Source organism: Crocodylus siamensis, chromosome 1 (assembly GCF_052110815.1).
Source record: "Crocodylus siamensis isolate JL-2025a chromosome 1, ASM5211081v1, whole genome shotgun sequence".
NCBI classification, from domain to species: domain Eukaryota; kingdom Metazoa; phylum Chordata; order Crocodylia; family Crocodylidae; genus Crocodylus; species Crocodylus siamensis.
The window spans coordinates 301,916,865-301,936,146 of NC_143395.1; the positions used below are offsets into that span (position 1 = coordinate 301,916,865).

At 40.2% G+C, this 19,282-nt stretch overlaps 1 protein-coding gene across 2 annotated transcripts in view; it reads right to left on the reverse strand.

Moving 5' to 3' along the window:
• UXS1 (UDP-glucuronate decarboxylase 1) overlaps positions 1-19,282 on the reverse strand; it is an 87,785-nt gene that overhangs the window by 62,987 nt on the left and 5,516 nt on the right. Inside the window, exons 2-4 of one of the 2 annotated variants that reach the window (XM_090021130.1) lie at positions 12,283-12,310; positions 8,250-8,298; positions 5,107-5,150 (exon numbers count right to left, since the gene is read on the reverse strand). In XM_090021130.1, coding sequence (XP_089877256.1) covers positions 5,107-5,150; positions 8,250-8,298; positions 12,283-12,310 — 121 coding nt within the window. The remainder of the gene's footprint in view (positions 1-5,106; positions 5,151-8,249; positions 8,299-12,282; positions 12,311-19,282) is intronic. The other variant, XM_090021146.1, reaches the window with a different exon arrangement.

Here is a 19,282-nt window from a genome sequence, read left to right on the forward strand (position 1 = left end):
AACTGTTACATTGTAACTATGATGTTTGAATGCTCCTACAGCTACATAAAAGCATGCTAAACTATTTTAAACTTTAATCTTGTTACATTTAAGTTAAAAATTACAGGAGTTTCAATTACACTTGTATTACCATGCATGTACAGTATGCAGATTTAGTACTTACTTATAAAACCTTATACAGATACTACTGTACTGGTTTAAAAATCAATGTATTTTCTCACATACCATATGCCCCGCAGATAAGACACACACCTTGTTCTGGAAGGCAGAATGTGTGCATGTGCGCACATGCTGGCGTATTTCCAGAATCATGGCCTACAGCTGGCTTTTTAATGGAAACAGCTGTCAGCTTCTCTCAGCCACTGAGCTGAGAGCAGCTGTGAAAAGGTTAACACTGAACTCCATCCCTAGTGCTTGCTTGCTGACAGAGAAGCTGGCAGTCATATTGCAACATGGTGTCTTTGTGCTTCTTCTATTTTGGCAAAGAAAACCAGCTTCCCTACCAAGACAAACAGCCCAATTTTGGAGGGCTGATTTTTGAGGACAAGGTATATATGGGATAAGAGAAAATGCATTACATTAATCTAAGAGGCAATTATTTTTAGATTTTTTTTCCTTCATTTTTGACCTAACAAAAAATCCCCAAAAACAAGGGAGTAAAGAAAAAATAAAGAATTTTAAAAAATTATTCAGTACCCCCAACTTCATACACTTCTCTTTTCCATTTCTTGTTTTAAATGTTTATATTAAAAAGTCAAGGAAAATTCTATTTTAGTCATCCCAAGAAACTTACTGTAGAGCTACTTAATAAGAGAGTTTAGGAGATTTTCCCCAGAAATAGCTCAAAAAACCTGTCAAAACAACTTAAAATAGTCACATACAAATAAGCCATGGATACTCACTTCTAATAGTACAATAATCCTATTGGCTGCTTGCAGATGTTTAACCCCCCCCCCCAAAACAAAACAAAACAAAACAAAACAAACCCACACACTTTACTGGAAGAAGCAGCACACTATTTCAACTTGGCTACACAGCACCTGTATAGATCAAGCACTTCAGCAGGGCTTTTGGGTGCTTTTATCTCAAGCTGAGTGAATCAGCTATTAGATAAAAAGCACCAAAAACTCCCCACTAAAGCATCCAGTCTGTGGCATCACAGGGATCCCCGCTAGCCACAGCTAGCTCCCCACCTGTCTTTGGGCATGCTGCCTGCCTATCTCACCCTCTACGCCTTGCTGGAATAATGAAAAGTTGTTAAATAACGCAGGAGGCTGCCCATTAGTGTACCCCCAATGTTTGGGGCTGTCCATGCCTCCATACCTTCCCTACACCGTGGCCCAAGCCTCGCAGATGGCATCCAGATGTTATTAATCATACCAGCCCCACACTCAGCTTCAGAATCCACCTGGCAGGACCCTTCTTTGATCTCTCCGCTCAGGCAGTGTACGCTGCCTTCTTTCAGGCTGCCGAGCTCCCTGTAGCTGGCTCCCCTCTTGGGTGTGGTCCCTCCTCAGGACCTTTGGCCACACATAGGCCCTGGCCTCACCTCCAAGGCCAGGCAGGGCCCCAGGCCCACAACTCTGGGTGCCCCTTGCAGTGGGCACCTGGTCTTTTTGACCTTCTTGGTCCTAGCCCCAGCATGGACCAGTCAAGGGGGCACTCCACCTCTGGCCTCACTTGCCCCACACTCTCTCCAGGTCCCCTTCCTGGATGTGGGGAGATGAATAATACTGGTGCTCCAGGGTCTCACAGGGGACTCTCACTACCTTCGTGGAGCAGCAGGTCATGGTGCTACTCTGAGAACTTACACAACGCCCCCTCTACTCAGGGCCACGGGGCTTCCCTCTTAGGGTGGGCTCAGGTGGCCGTAGCCGTGCCTGGCCTCCTATTCCTCCAGTGTCACTTGATCCACCCAAAGGTGGGAGCTGGGGTTAAGGCACTCCAACCCACCTTTCACTCCCATCAGGCGGTAACTGGCCTGGCATTTCCTGGGGGCTCCCACACCACTGACAGCCCCACCAGGCCACCCACTCCCATCAGGGTGCAGTTTTAGGTGGTACCCAGGACCAGGAGCCTCCTGACCATCCCCTACAGCTTTTGCCCTTACCTCCAGGTTGATACCAGCAGCCCTGGAGCCAGGTGATGTTGTGGCATGGCCTTCCAGCAGCAAAATGCCCTGTTTCTATGGGCAGCCCTAGATCCAAAATGGCTGCCCTAATCAGGCACCTGCCAGCTGCTGGCTTCAGGCCCTTAAAGTGGCAGGCACTAACAGTGCCCTGCCACACAGTCTATACAGATGTTGGGTGAGCTGGGTCCAACTAATGCGATACCTCTCCTGGGTATGTGCTGGGCTTGTCACAGGAGCACGCTGAGTTTCAAATAAAGCATCTGCAGATGACCACTGGATTAACTTTGGTTCTGGTTCTAAGGCACCAGGCATAGGCCTGCCTCCTTTTCACCCACAATACTTCCTCAATTAGGATCCTTATGAGACTAAGGAAAAATGCTGTTGTTCTCTATACAGGGGGTAGGGTTGGGGGTAGAGGTAACAAAATCTTCACACTTAAATACACCTCAATACTAACAAGGGTCCCCAATAGAAAACAAACTTCTTTGCCCCAAACTGTAACAAGAAGAATGGGCTGAGGGGAAAAAAAAAAAAAAGTGTGAGAAGAAAATGACAAGTCTTGTGTTATTCACAGATCATCACTACTAGAAACAGAGGTCAAGCTATTTGGGTGATTGAACTGTAAGTGTTCATGCTTTTAACTACGTGGTTCTTAACATTTAACTCTAAATTCCCTGTATTCTTAAGGCTTGGTATGGGCAACTCCGCCATTCCAGTGACTTTTTTACTTCTGAATTATTTACTGATTTATACCCTTAAACTAAGCCTCAGTTTAACAATGTTTTGCCAGGAGATTAATACTAAAGGAAGCAGAATGAACTGCCTTCAGGTTTGTCAACCTATGGACAATGAAAAGCCTTTATACCCAAATGGACTACAGTATAAAGAAGTTTCTATTACTCACGACATCAGTCTCAGTCTTCTAACTACAGCTTCCTCTTACTACTAGGGGTACATCGATAGAGATTTTTGGGGCTGATACCGGTAAAAGGTTTTTAAGGAGGCGTATCGGCCGATACTGATTTGATTTCCAATACCAGCCCAGCAGCTTGGAGAGCAGTGTGCAGCTGGTAAGTCTGGTATGGTGGAAGGGGAGGGAAGGGGTGTGGAGGGGCAGATCAAGAAGAGCCCTGCACAGCCCCAGCACACCCTGAGCAGATCCACGGGCACACCTCCCCCCAGTGCCCTCCTGGATGAGGGAGCAGCAGCAGGAGTCACCAGACCAGCGGGAGCCACCAGATCAGCGGCTCCTAGATGAGCGGCATGCAGTAGTGGGAGCCACCTCCACCCCCCAGACAAGACATGCTGCAGCTCCATCCCGCACCTTCCCCTGCCCCACTTCTCCCTCACTGCAGAGGCCTTCATCTGCCCACCCCCCATGCCCTTTCCATCGCACCAGACTTACCAGTTACACACAGCTCTGAAAGCTCCTGGGCTGTGCTCCTCGCTGCCTACATGCTGCACCGTGGCTGCACACATGCACGGGCATTTACTGGCCAAATTATCTGCCACATCAAGCTGATTTCCAATACAATCCATTTTCTTTATACTGGTGCCAATCCGATATCGGACCAATGTATCGGTGCACTTCTACTTACTACTCATCAGTCTCAGTCCTTTAACTACAGGTTCATAACTACCCTTGGTAATTATTTACATCTCTGATGGCAATGGCAATAACAGTTTATACTCACTTTGCATATGAATAAATAACTGCACAGATACAAAACCAAAGAATTCATCTTTTATCTTGTGAAATTATCAACACAAAAGCAGACTCCTAGGGAAAACTAGAAAATTTAGCATTTTCCCCTCACTGGCAGGGAGATACTGCTAACATTTGAAATTTACTACATTAAACGGCATATTGCAAGCACTATTCAAAATGAAACACCCTGCATTAGCACCTTGAGAAGATATTAACCTTCAGGCTCTGATTCAGGGAGAACTAAAACTTCATTTGACAATTGCCCCAAAACAAACTGTTGATCAAGCTATTATAATCCATATCCCATTCATGAGTGACAACAGTGACGTCTGAATTAAGAGCAGCACAAATCAAGGACACACAAACCTCACTCATTACAGCTAAAGATTAAATAAATTATCAAATGGTAAAAATCAAATGGGCAGAGAGAAAAGTCAGGACAACTTCATACACACATCATTACTTTTTTATTTGTTCATGATTACAGTTTAGTAAGTATGACAACATGGTTTACAATAGTTAATGGTGACCCAACATATAAGGAATGTTTGCACCAAGGTCATCCAATCTGATCAAGCAAATTAGTACTTATTTGAGAGTTCAGTAAGGAAGGATTACACTTGTAGTAAAAAAATGAAAACAGTCAATCAGATGTAGAAAATTACATCTGTGTTTTAAGCACAAAATAGAAAATTATATGTGCTGCTGAGAGAAAAGCATGCAGCACCTTTGAAACCATGTGAATACTGTGCATGTTTTCCTACCATGAGAAGCATGATTCCATGGAAGAAGCACAGTGATAGGCAGAATCTCATGTGAATTCAAATGTGCTTATCAGCACTGTCAGTTTAGGGCAGATCACAAACCTTCATAAGATTGCCTTTCATAATAGCTGTTTGCCAGAAACAAACAGAGGGTCTAAAATAATGTTCCAAGTTCATATCATTTATGCTTATTCAGAGTGCTGCTTACATGTCCTACAGGGACCCAAAAAACCAAATTTTTGCATGGGAGTTTCAGTCTAAAAAAAAGAGCGAGTAGTTCCATTTATTTCAGTGGGGTCACTCATCCTGCGCATTGTTAAACCTTTCAATCCCAGGAAAAAAAAATAAAAGCCTTACATCTGATTTACGAAGGAGAAATATCTCATTGCTGAGCTTATATACAAAATGCACACGTGTCAAACTCAAGATCAGGAGGCTTGGTCAGGGAAAACCAGAAATTCGGCTCTATTGATGAAGTTCCCCAAACTGCAGAACAAACATACCTTTTTTCCAGGTCTTTGATTTTCTCTCTCAGTGGTGCAATAGCCTAAACCAAGAATAAAATTAGTTCTTTAAAGCCAAGATACAGGGATTTACACGTCAAAAAATACCCATGTAAAAATATTTTGGGATAAGGATGGATAAGATGCATTTCATCTTAATAACTACAATCAAAATAGTCCAGCTAAAGAGAACAACTTACATTTTATGCAGTACTTTGTGAGCCAAGAGATACCAACACTTTTTTTTTAAACAAGAAAGAAATAAATCTGATATAAAAAAACCTACTATGTGTACAGAAAAATCACTTAGTCTACCACTGTAAACAACACATCAAGCATGTACAGTTGCACTCTGAAGTAATAATTGAGATCAGTACTAGTACCACCTTTTTCATGCAGGGAAATAGAGGATTACAGAAAGAAACAGTTTAGGATCACAGGAAAGCAGGGATGGAAGGGATCTCACAGAGTCATCTAGTCCAGCCCCCTGATCAAGGCCGGATCACCCCGATCACCCGTGGTTGGACAGACAGTCAAGGGTCTGCCCAACCTACTCTTGAAAATTTCCAGGGATGGAGATTCCCTAACTTCTCTAGTAGCCTGTTCCAATGCTTGATCATCCTCAGTCAGAAAGTTCCTCCTAATCTTCCAATCTAAATTTCCTCTGCTGCAGCTTGAGGCCATTACTCCTTGCCCTGACTCCTACAGCCATAGAGAAAAGCCCATCTCCATCTTCATTGATGTATTTGAAAGCTGTTACCAAGTCCCCTTCAGTCTTCTGTTCTCCAGACTAAATAACCCTAGTTCTTTCAGACTATTCTCTTAAGTCATGATTCCAAGGCCCCTAATCATTTTTGTTGCTCACCTGGACTCTCCAGCCTTTCCACAGCCTTCTTGAAGTATGGAGACAAAAACTCTCCAGGTGAGACCTCAGTAATGCCCAACAGAACAGAAGAATCACTTCCTAGTTTTGCAAGTGACACTTCTGTTAATACAATCCAGTATACTGTTGGCCTTCCCCCACCCCAACAAAAGCATGCTCAGATTCAGCTCGTATTCGACCTCCAGGTCCTTCTCTGTAGCACTGCAGACTAGCCAGTCATTCCCTCATTTCTCCAGTCATTTGCCTCAGATAAGCCAAAGGAAAGAAGAAAGCAACACCATGCTACTGTTTAGGATGGCAGCTGGAATACCCTATTTGTAATTTGGGGGAAACATATGAGGACAGAATATAATTGCACATGCTAAAATACAGCCATCATACCAAGACTAAATTACCAGAGGACACTAAAGAGCTACAAGCAGTCCATTCCTCAGATTTAAATAAATGGTTGTGGGGGCGGAGGTGTTCAAAATGTAACATTATTTTGTAAACACCTCGGTCACCCTAAGACTTTGCTGGGAAAGGCAGCATATAAATGAAATGAATAAATACATTTTGTCAGCTAGTTTTTTAATCACCATATCCTATTAAAAGAAATGCAAAAAAGTCACAGAAGCATTAATATATAAACTAGTTTAACTTCTTACATTTCTCTCAGCATGAACAAGCAGTGCATTAATAATGCAATGCTAAACTGAAGTTTCAAATAGTGGGAATCAGTTTTGGAACTCATTTACTTGCATGTCATATATACCTTTTCCCCAAAAATCAGCCATCCCAAATTGGGTTGTACGTTTTCAACTGGAAGACTTATTTCTGGACTGGGATGGAGGCATACAAACACTGTAAGGGCAGCCAAAGGCTGTGCTGTTTTCCTGGGCTCATGCAGGAGAAGCGGAGTCCAGTTCTGCCCTCTCCTGCCAACTCCAGAGTTCAAGCTTTAAAACTACCACTGTCATACTGGCAGCAGCTTTTGGTGAGCTTGTGTTATATAGCAGGGAACACTAAAAAAAATTTTTTTTCCCTTCTTCATTCTACCTTCCCTAAGCAAGGTGTGCGTATTATTTTGCGAGCATATGGTGTGTAAGAAAATCAGGTCTTTTTCTTGGCCTCAGGCTTTAAAATTTAAATTTGGACCCAAACGTAAGCTGATAGTATATCTTTAGGGATCTCCAGAGATGGCACAAAAAGTATTGACTACTAACAACAAATTAATTTTCAACAAATTAATTTTTGCTACCCAAACAATGGGTTAGATTTGGACAGTTCTTTGTCCAAAGACTAAAACAAACATGTTTGTGTTAACAAGCAGACTACAGTAATTTAGGCTCATTAAAAACCTAGTTCAGTAACTTGACTCGCATTGATTAGTACCTTAAGTGAAACCATTTGAGTCACTTGTGAAGTAAGTCCCACCACAACTTATGTCTAGTTCTGGAAAGATGTAGAGAACCTTTACCTAAGAGATTCTACAGTAACTTTTGCATATTGGGTACCCAAAGCATTTTATGTCTGATCAGTCTTAAAAAAGGCATTTCCAAATCCAAAAACTCCTACTGAGGTTGCTTACACGGAACAGGCATAAGAGAGAAACAAAGCCTACTGAAATCAACATTTCAAAGTGACAATTGCTATATAGTTCTCTTGAAATTCACCTGAGAGACTGACAAATTAGAAATATACCCTGCTGACACCCTCACCTCAAAATGTGGTCACACAAAATAGGTACCACATTGTATAAAGGATCTCCATATATGCCAGCTAAATTTTACTTTTTCAGTATTACTGGACTGGATGCCTAGTATAAAGAACCATTAGGTTTTTCTATGAAGTCCATCATGGTAATATTTCACCACTAACAACTCATTAACATGGTTATGGGTTAGATACAAAACAATGTTCATAGGTTCAAAGTTAAAAACTGTAAAAACTCATTAAAATTACTTGGTTTTTTTTTCAGAGGTGGTAGAGAAAGTAATTAGTACAGCAATCCTGAATTTAGTAAAAAAGGCTTAATTCCCAGCAGGACCTTATGACAAACAGAACTGGATTTAAGATTTTCTGAGGGAAAACAAAGTTATTGATTAGTGCCAGAAGTTGGGTACATAACAATGAAGAACAACGTAGATGCAAGAAGTATGCTGAATCTTATATTAGTGGAAAATAGGAAAGAAGGTAAAATATTCTGATCAGAGGGAAAACAACAAATGGGGAAGAAAACAAGGGGAAAAGAAGATTATTATACACCTAGGAAACTAACCTCTTCTATCTTATTTTCAACTTTCTGGTCCCCATTGTCTTGAAGAGACCTATTGGAGGAAAAAAACAAGTCATGAAGGCAAGAGCAATTAGATTAGACTTCCAGTACATTCTGGATGTTTCCAAAAAACCCTCCCCCACCATTCACAGGGAAATTTATTTCAGATATTTTGGAATGGATTCTGTAAAAATATTCAACAGAGCAAATAAACAATAGATCTTTATCTAATCCCTACCAAAATCAATTCCCCTGACTTCACGTAAGCCTAACAAAAAGCACTATCATAGTACCTTACTTCAGTGCAATGCATGCTGGATCAGTCACCCCTTACAGAAGTAATTTTGTAGTGCATTTCCATGACAAGTGACTAACATAACTGCTAAGGATCCATATGTACTGATACTCAACTCCTCAAATATGGAAACAAAACATTTCCCTTATTTCTAAATGTGTAAATTCAATCTCGGTTAAGAGAGTACGCTGGGATCTTCTTACCTTTATAAAAAATATTGCAGGCTAACAATACCTTTAATTCAGTCTCAGAAAGTGCCGTGCTTTCAGCAAGGTTTTACAAAGATTTAAGCAGAAATACTATAAATAATTTTATTTAACATAGCAGAATAGAACCTGAATCACTTTTACCTATAGGTGAAAGCATCGGCTTTGGGAGGTCAGAAGGAATCAAAGCACATTTTTGTCTTTAGAGAAATTAAATCAAACTCTGAATATACAAGCACACAAAAAGGCATCAAGTAGGAAGGTGATATTTTAACAAAGTCATTTCTCCAAAGTACGCCTTGTATAGGCATTAACATTTTTGATGCAGAGTCAAAAGTGGCACTACAGCTCCCCTATTAGAAAATACTGGAGATGTTCACTGGATGCTGAAATGCAACGCTGCAATTACGTTTATTAAAATTAACTCATGTTCTCTAAGCTGAACTTGTTAATTTTTTTCAGTCATATTCTTCATTAAGCAGAGATGTATTCCTTAAAAAGATACACCATCCATTTAGCAAAGGTACTTACAACAGAGAGGAGTATTTCTAAATTTCAACTGAAAGAAAAGCATGCAGAAGCCTAGTTAAAATGGTCACTTGATGAGCAAACAAAAACAGTTGCTTCACCTAAGTCTGCCTAAGTGAGGTGAAGCCAGGCTATATATTTGAGGCAGTCTCTTCAAGTTGCCTTATAAGCCCAACATCATTTAAAGGCTTAGTGGTAATATTTAGTCTTTCCCCCATATACAGCTCAAAACAATTAGTTAAATTCTTCCTTGGACTAAATCATTTCTAAAAACTTAAAATATAAAGTTATAAGCTAAAATAATATATCTAGCTTAGGTGATTTTGCTTAAGTATGCATTCTTGTTTAAGTTGCATTCTGAAAGGAAAATTATGAACTTATTCAACAGGCTTTATAAGTAGCAAATTTTTTCCATACTAGAGGTTTCATGGGCATCCTACACAAAATGTACTTCTTTCAAGTAAAACAGAGCTCCTTTACTTGGGATCTACAGTCACTACACCTAAGAAAACAGAGGGTCCTTTGTTAACTTGACACACACATGCCACGGTGTTAGAAATCAGGGTAACGAATCCTCTGCAAAACTATCTTAAGCCAGTGTGTCTGCAACAAAACCTTCAATGACTCCAGTACTTGTGTCTCAGTAAAGCCAGTAGCGTGGTCTCCAAACAAAATCCATCATGTCACTGCATGTCACATCCAAACAGTCACTGCAGCAGTAGTAGCAAATGCCAGCCTTATCACTCCAATAATCAGTTTATTGTACACAAGTGGCACTGTACTCCACAGGACATATTTTATTAAATGCTTTTCTCCAAGCAAACAAAATTTACAGTTTTGAAAAATTATCTTTAAAGGAAATAAACTTTTTCTTTATGCTAAATAATTATAGAAGCTCCCAAAATATTTAAACTTCTGAAAGCTATCTTAGAAATGGCACTTCCTGCAGTTGGTATACATGCCAGAAGGGGGTATCAAGTGCTGGCACACTGCAGTTTCATTTTACATAATTTTTACTCCCAACATATACATGTAGCTACACAGAGGGTGTCTACACGTTGCCCTATAGCAAGGTTGTTACTGAGTCATACTTTACTACTTCATTTTGGAAGTACTTTTGGAAGTACTAAAGCACAGCACAGTAGCAGCCCATACTGTGCCACACACATGGTACATGGTTCTTCTTAGCAGCTACTTCAGCATAGTGGCACGCTATAATGGTACACCACTACAAAGTAACTGCTGGCCATGTGTCGACACCTGTGGATGCTACAGCAATGTAGTGTCATGTGTAGACGTGCCTAGGCTGGACCTATGTGCTTCACTTCTAGGGAATGATGCCAAAGGGCTCTCTGTCTTCTAAAGATTCATTGTCCCTTTGACTCCAAAGGGACTTCTCCAGGAAAAGAAGGAAACTAATTTTGACTGAGTCTGTACTGAGCTGCCTTACCTCATAGTGAACCCATTGCCTTACCTCATAGCGAACCCAATCCCAAATCACATGCAGCAGCAAGACTTTCTCATGTACAATGGTTCAAGTGGACCCAACTCTTTCCCAGATATATCTAAGTACCTTTCCATACCTCTGTAATAAAGGGAATGACCAGTTGTGTTTTTCCTCCCTACTTGGACTACATCCTCCCTACTCTGGCTACATCTTCCCCAGATTAGCTTATCCTAGATGCGAGCAGCAACACTGCTAAGACCTATTCAAATTATCCTGTCCCTGCTTATAATGGGGACATTTAGGTTTTTCTTGTCTTGCACTAAATCAAGCCATTCTATAAGCCTGAAAAGACAAAATGATTGAACCAGTTCAAAATGTCACAGATTGAGAACTGGTTTAAAAGGGTTATGGAACAGGATGCAAACAGATATAACAACCGAACCATTCCCAAAAGTCATTGATTGCAAACTGGTTCCCAATCACTGTGAAGTGTTATGGCTCTGATGCCAGGAAGTGGAGTAAGCAACCACCTCAACATGCCTTGCAATGGACAAGCAGCAAGGGAAGGAGAGGTTGCACACATGCTTTGAAAGTCCCAGTGGGTGACCTGTGGCTGGAGGCCTTTCCCTTGTTTCCTAAATATGATTGCAATGAACTTCAATAACCTGCAAATGACCAAAGTGTGTAGTCTGCTCATGTGACTTGGAGGGAGGGTGGGGAAAGAGTACTCAGACTTATGCTTTTTCGTTTCCAGGGGTTGAGGAAGTGGGGAGGCATGATGGCTGGAGGTGGAGAGGCTGCAGTCAGGGAGTGACAACACAGCTGATTGTTAGAAAGATAGCTTTTATTGAACAAGCTGTGGAAGGGAGCTCATTGATCAAAAGTCACAAGAAAAAGGGGAAAAAAAGAGCAACCAACTGCAGTAGTGACAATGTGTGCATGTGTATTGCGGGAAGAGCAATATAGTGTGGGATACCTGGAACACTGACCAGATTTGTGTCACAGAATGCTTATTGTCCACACAGAACTAGGAACTAGTGCCACTAAACACTTGATTTGTTCCAGGTACATTTAAACCAATTTAATCCATCTACATGGGGAGGTTTAAATGTTATATTTTTCTATTTCCTATGAGTCTTTCCCAGTGAATTATAACTCATCAGGTGTTGAGGAGAATATCAGGAGAATAGTGGGGGAAAGGCACAGAGGAGGTGGCAAAAGGTAAAAACTGCTGAAAGTAGAATGAAAGCAGAGCCCAGGTTCTAACCTGAGTCCACTTAACTCAGATCAGTTTGCATGTGTGAAAGAGAAAGGGGACTTTGACAAAAAAAGGTAAGCTGTTGAGTTGAATCTGCAGTGAAGACGTTCTTTGGGGTTGCAGACTTTCTTTTTTTTTTTTTTTTTTAATTAAGCAGGAATGTGTTCTGTAACTATATTTTTGCTAGCTGAAATGCCAGTAACTTTGTTTCTAGGCTTTTTGTTTTCTTCTTGTTGCTGCGTGATGAAGGGAAAGGTAACCTTGCTTCAGATAAAGATACTGATGCAAAAGTAATATGTTACCTCATGTTGACAAAGTTTCCCCATACAGCTGAAAGAGAAAAAAGAAAACAAAACAATATTAATATTACCGTTTAATAATAAAATGAGCCACTTCTCAATTTTATATCATGTTTGCATAAAGAGCTTTGCACAAGATTATACTTTATGACATGTATTAAGACCAATCGTCTTCAAATAGGTCACTTATCAGAACACTTTCTATATGGCAGGGGAAAAAAACTGGAAAAGTCAGATGAGGCTCTCCCAACATTATAAGAAAAAGAGTTTGGAATCCGATTCTGGGATATTCTAGATAGAAACCTACAGCTAAATGAATGATGTACTTTCCTTCTTTTTTCCCCCCACCTTGCACCATAAAAGCATACAAGATCATAATCACTGAACTGTGATTTGACAAAGCACCAGCCAGACGGCCCTCAATCACCAGGGATGAAAGTGTACACTGAATGAAGATGGGGTACAACAGGCATGTGGCTATTAACTGAGCACCACGAGCAAGAGGACTAAGCCACTACCTCAATTACCACAGTACCCAAGTAGAACACTGGGCACGCAAACATTGTGCACTAAAAATAACACCAAACAGATGTGATGCACACACTTCAGAGAGGTCAGAGTTGCATTTCTTAATTTCTGAATGCTTCACTTGGCAACATTAAGCTTTTTCATGTAGCTTTTTTAAAGCCATATAATGCAATGCAACAAACAACTGCTGTTCCTTTCCTTATTGTCATACAGAGAAATAAAATACCATAGTCTACCAAATCAACTCATTAAAAACACATGCATGCACATGCACACCCACCCCTCTTCTGGAGATGTTCAGGGCACAATGATTATAGTAAGGGTATTAGAACCATTGAATTTGTTCCTTAATACTTTCAATTGGGAGGGGAAACATAGATGAACTTACAGGGTTATTAAATTTGAAATTATTAACCAGACAATTTTGTCCATCAAGGTAAATTGACTTATGTTCTGGGGTTCCTCTCACAAGCATATAACTAATGAATTTCCCAACAATCAAAACACAAATAATGTTAATAAATCTCCAGAACCCTTTTTGCAAGTTGCCCTTGCAAAAAAGGATAAGCACCCAAATTAGTAGGTTCTTAGCAGTAAAGGATATACAGTTATGGTATTAAAACAAAGTTCCCGAAGTCACTTCAATTGTCAGACAGGCTGCTTCCATCCTTGAGTGGTCTAACAAATAAGACATCCAAGCATAACTATCTCGCTACAGGCTTGTGTCTAATTCCTTGGGAATATTATTTATTTACAGCCCCCAAGCGTGCAGCAAAAGTACTTTATAGAAACATAACTAAGACAAAAAGCCCAGAACAACATTTACAGCACCTGAGGCCTTCAGGTGACACCTAAAAGGAAACAACGCAACAAAGCTGAGAAAAGGGTGAGGCAACATAATAAAATGCACTTACTACTTATGTATTTGGAAAGAAAGAAAATGTTAGTATTACCTACACAAAGTCTTTTAAGGAATTGAGATGTTTATGTTGTTAGGAGCTACTTAAATGGGGATGGTATTTAAATAGCCTTCAGAGAGCATTTCAGACATGGTGTTAGCACGAGTGTTGTCACTGAAAAAAGCTTGCTTTACAATGAAGATGGCTACCTCTGAAAGATCCCCAGTTAAGACTTGACACTTTTTACTTAAACTAAACTATGTCAAGGTAAACCCCAGGAGGTGAGGTTACAGCACTGACCTATATTATTTAAAATGAAGTGAAAACTACCTGAGAGTTGCCTGCACTAGGATTTTACCAAAGTCAGAGTGGAGTTGCACCTTATAGATCAACTGAATCAGAGAAGCAGTTAAATATCTTTTTCTTGCAGCGAAGACATAGCAAGAGCAAGGCAGGCTGTAGAGCAGTAGTGAACCGAATTCTTGTCTCCACTATTCATATTTACAACAGATTATTTTCCTTAACTGCAAAATCCTATAAGCTAAGATATAAATTTGTTTTCAAGTGGAAGACACAAAATTTGGCTGGTAAAGAAGAACTGGTGAAAAGGAGAGGTGAACCTCAAGACAAAAAATCTTGAGTTTTTCACTTTGCTGTTCCAAAATGCTTACTGCAAAGTGAGCTCCAGTATAAGAAAGTGGCCTCTTAAAAGTGGCAATGTAAAAATGCTTTGCTACATCTGAGGTGGAATTTGGAGTGCAGACTTAATGCGGAGAACAGGAAGAGAGCACTCAACATGTAACACCTATACTTTTCTTTCCCCAAATGCATTCTGCTGCGATATCACAGCTACTAACCAGCACCAAGTGAAGAGCAGCAAAGTTTCCCACTTTTCTATATTAAAAGAGAATGTCTGCAAGTGCAAATTGTGGGGACACAGCAGCAACTCCATGTTTATGGCACTGATTCTTCTGCAAGGATTTCCTTTGCATTTCACATACAACATAATATCACATACCACTTTCCTTGCATTAGCCCTGGGGGGCAGGAGGAGAGGGGAACTTTTGCTTTGACCTAGTTTAGCTTTCCTATTAAGAATGTATTCTCTACCTTCAGCCAGTGTACATACCTGTATACAGTACACATAAGCACTGCATGTAAGAAGATTTTTTCCCCCTGCATGTTGTGTTTCTGTGCATGTGCAAAACTCTCTCATGGAGGGGCAGAGCTCACATCAGGCATCCTCTCACCTACATTCTGTATAGCTCTTATCTTAGCATACCTAGCAGACACCAACGGGACAGAACTTTCTGCAACCGATTCAACCCCACCCCCCCAAACCTGACCTAGTGGGTAGGTCCCTCCTCTCATCTTGAATCCAGTAACTCAGGGGAAAGAACTGACATCCTGAGCAAGTGGGAGGCTCAGGGTGTTTAAACCCACATTTCCTGCTTCCTCTCAAAAAAAGGGCCCTGACAACCTGAATAAGGGGCTGTTGTGGAGGGGGATGGGGGGAGCACGTTCCACCTTTCTTGCTTCTTTGTGTCACTTCAGAAAATAACTCAAAATTTCACTAGGTCACAAAGAGGAAGGGAGACTCCACAAGCCCAGTCATTAGGGCACATCCCTGGGTATCAAATCTATTTTTTTTAACACTAAACAGCCATTAGATAAAAAACACAAACAGCCCCTGGAGCAGTCACCTTGCATGTCCTAAGCAACGTGGCCTCATTTAATGGTCTGTGCAAGGGAGAGAGAAATTGTAATTCCATTCTAACTGCCTCTGATCTCAGGCAAATCTCTCAACTTCTCTTGCCTCTCTGGAAAACAAAGATGGAGTTTTGCAAGGATTACTAGAACATGTGCTTTTAAGATTAAAAATGTAATCATAAGCACTCATCATTATTGCAGACCTTACACTTTTAAAAAAAGTTTCAGCTTGTGAAAAGAAAGAATTTGGAGAATGGGATAAAACTTTTGCCGCTGGGAGACAGGAGGAAGGTTTCTAAAGCAAGACACTACCATACTTCTTAAAACCTGAGCTGCTTGAATCTTTTAAACAAAATGTTAAAAGTCATGATTCTCAAGAGACTCAAACTCCCTTTTACCTCTTGCCTCTCAAGATTGAAGTTGTGTCCTTACAGCAAGTGCAATCTAGCAGTATTTTTTTCTCTTTTCCAAACCCTTCCTTCCCTCAAGATATACTACGTCATATATACCAAGTCAACTTTAACAAGAAGGGACCAAAAGGCAAAGTCCAAAGGATGCTTTTATTTCTGCTGAATAATTCATATTTATGGGAATTTTAAAAGTGGGCTCTCTAGAGGCATACTGAACATTTCCGACATCATGCTAATGGATTTATACAGATAAGATACAGCCACTTTTAAATATAACAAGGACCATTACAAAGACTCTCTCTTGTCTGGATGTTTTACTTAGGCAGGAGACTATGTGAGTTCAGGAATAAGAGTTCAATTATCTTAGAACAAAAAGACAAAAAAAAGTCAGAAACTAAAAAATAAAAATGCCATGCTGCAACTTAAAAAACACCCTCCATTAAACTAACATCTGCTTATCTGTCAAAGTCACTTATCTGAGCACCTGTAGATTACAGGAGAAATGGATCATCTTTTTTAGTACATGGAATACAGAAACCAAGGTTTCTCTTTACTTAGAGAAAGCAGAGAATGTAGGATCTGGCCCTAAGAGTGTCATTGTACAGGATGTTTATTTGAGTTCCATCTGTGCAAATTATTAACATGCAATGTATGTTTTTTCTATAAATTCCTTGTTGTACCATAGGCTACAAACAACTCACATACATTACTGAATTAATCCCCAATATCCCCCACGAAGGATGAAAATATTATTCCCCTTTAAAGGGTGGGAAATAAAATAAGGTGGCTTGCCCAGTCACAGAGGATATCTCTGCCTTCATCACAGGTAATCCCTTCTCTCTCCCCCATCACATGTAAGAAATCAACAATAGCTGAAACAACTCATAGTCCACCCCAAAGTACTGCATGATAGTAAAAACATGCAGAATTTCAAGCCTTGTGCCATGGCATTAAACACAGCAGTTTCCGAACTTTCTGGGCTATGGAACCATTAAAAACTCTCAACATTACCTATGGACCATCATGCACCCTTACCATCTGATTGACTTGAATGTGGCAGAGAAGGACACAAGACAATCTAAGAACCAAATACCATACCTCTGTAAGACCACTTGTAGTCTACAGCCCTCATCTTCAGAACCACAAGCTTAGGGAGTTGCAGAATTCAAAACCAGATATTTTAACCGATGATGAGATTGCAAGGTCTGTCTGAGATTGGATACTACTTTGTACTACAGCTGGTGTTAAAAAGGGACTGCGGTAATACCGGCTTTTAAAAGAAGTGTTTCCATTCTTAACAGCTGTTTTGTACATCTTCAAATGACTGATAGTCTCCCGCTGACAATGATGAATGTCTTGAAACTCTTTCCCAATCTCTAGTCTAGTGAATTCAGCTGTTAATAATTACTAATTTCCCCCTTCTACCTTCTCCTTACCCCAACACAGCTAAACCTATGTTCTGGCCATTACCTTCTTGCATTTTCCTATTTAAAAAGTAGTGGCATACCAAAAAAGAAAGTCTGAATTGATATTGTTACCTAAAGTTTCCAAAGCAGAAATAACATTTGTTAGTGTCAGTCAGTGAAGAAATAATCTTCACTGTCTGCCTGTCTTGCATGCATACCAGCCTTTGGCTTCTTTACTATTCATTCCATCTAGGAAGAGCACACACCAACTGCAGAGGCTCCCAGCCTAATGAAGGGTTTTTAAATGCAAAAGCTTGCTAAAAAATTTTTTTCTAACTATTTACATTGGTGTAATAAAAGATATCAGATTCACCCAGAGAAATAACACCCTTGTCTGAAATAACATTTGAGAATTTAAAATGGATCATTTGATGCTAAATACTCCATCTAGGAAGCATGCATTAATATTAAGAACAATTTAATCTACATTCTCAAAAAGGTTTTGTTTTCTTTAGAATCTGCATGGTCACTCAGCAGGTAGTCTCCTGGTAATGACAGACTATTTGAGGAAAACTTGACAGACTGGAAAAGTATACAGGGAAAGCTTGTCAAAAATGCTGACTAGTGTACCAGCTGCATTAAAAGGAACCTACTTTAATTGCCTTGTGGATCCCAATTAAATCTGTAATTAGCCATTACAAAACAAAGGACTAGCCAGAGTATATATTGATAACAAGCAGAGACATATAATAATCAGGTGTTCCACAGTAATCCTCAGCTCAGACAATAATACTGTTTTTCCCATACAAATATTAGGGGAATTTGTGTGCTGAAATGACAGTATGTTGCAAACTAACCAGACTGAAATAACTTATAAAACGGCACACTTTTGGAAGAAAAAAAATAAGACTGATAATAATTGCATACAAATTTTCACATGGAGAAATAATTATGATCATGCCTTTCAGCAAGGTGTATCAATTTGTTCTTTTTTTTTTTTTTAAAGTTACATTAGTTGCTTTGACTGTTAAGATTTTTAAAATATTTGTTCCAACCACACTGCACTGATAATGAACAGGACCTTGATAGATCCCTTCTCTGAATGAGACAGACTATGAATTTGGGCCTTCAGCTTCCCAGGAGGCTATCCTAACCACCTACAGAGTAAGGTGTAACCTACAGGGTATATTAACATGAGCTTTCCTCAACCCTTCCTCTCAGAGCCATTCCATTACACGTGAAATAGTTAATGAACAAGAGAATACAAGTTATCTTCTAAGCCTGATGGCTAGGACTGGATTCTAATCTCCACTCCGGTAAACATTTAATTATTTAAACAAAGCAGAACAATGTCAACAGACAAGACTGACAGCATCTTACTCTGAATACTGTGTAGCCTGGTAGGTAAGGCACTCTACTGAAAGGTGGCATGTCAAACCTGTCACACAAGAAGACAACAAATCTGAGTCTCCCACACCTCAAGTACTGCCCTCTTGCAAAATCTTGTGCATATATTCAACACCACTTAATACCCTGTCAAGCAGCTCCCTGAAAGTGCAGCATCCTCTCTCAACACAAATCACTGAGCATATGACATCACAAACCGGCCCATAGATAGTTTGGAGTTCTGCACTGCCCTGTCACACATGGTGCAGCTCTTTTACCTTGGTATCCAAGTGGTCCTGCATCTATAGAAATCTGGCCTGTACTTAACAGACAAATATTCCATCCAAATGATCACTAAGTTGAGGTGGGCTAGCAGGTTTTGTTGGGCTCTCCTTTTCACTTCCAAGCAGAAGTCAAAGTGTTAACAAACTAATCTTAGTAGTACCTGAACACAAAAACTGAGAGTTTGGAATTTGTTTTGCTATTCCATATCAACATGAGCAGTAACTGGGACGGCAGTAGAAGTTGACAGAACACTGAAAAGTCTTTCACTCCATTCTGTCCAAATCAGAGCTTGTGCTTTCATACCACATAGGTAGAACTTCAGCCGTTCACAAACCACTCTGCTGTCTGTTTCCAGCTTTAGTCAAACCATAAGCCCAAA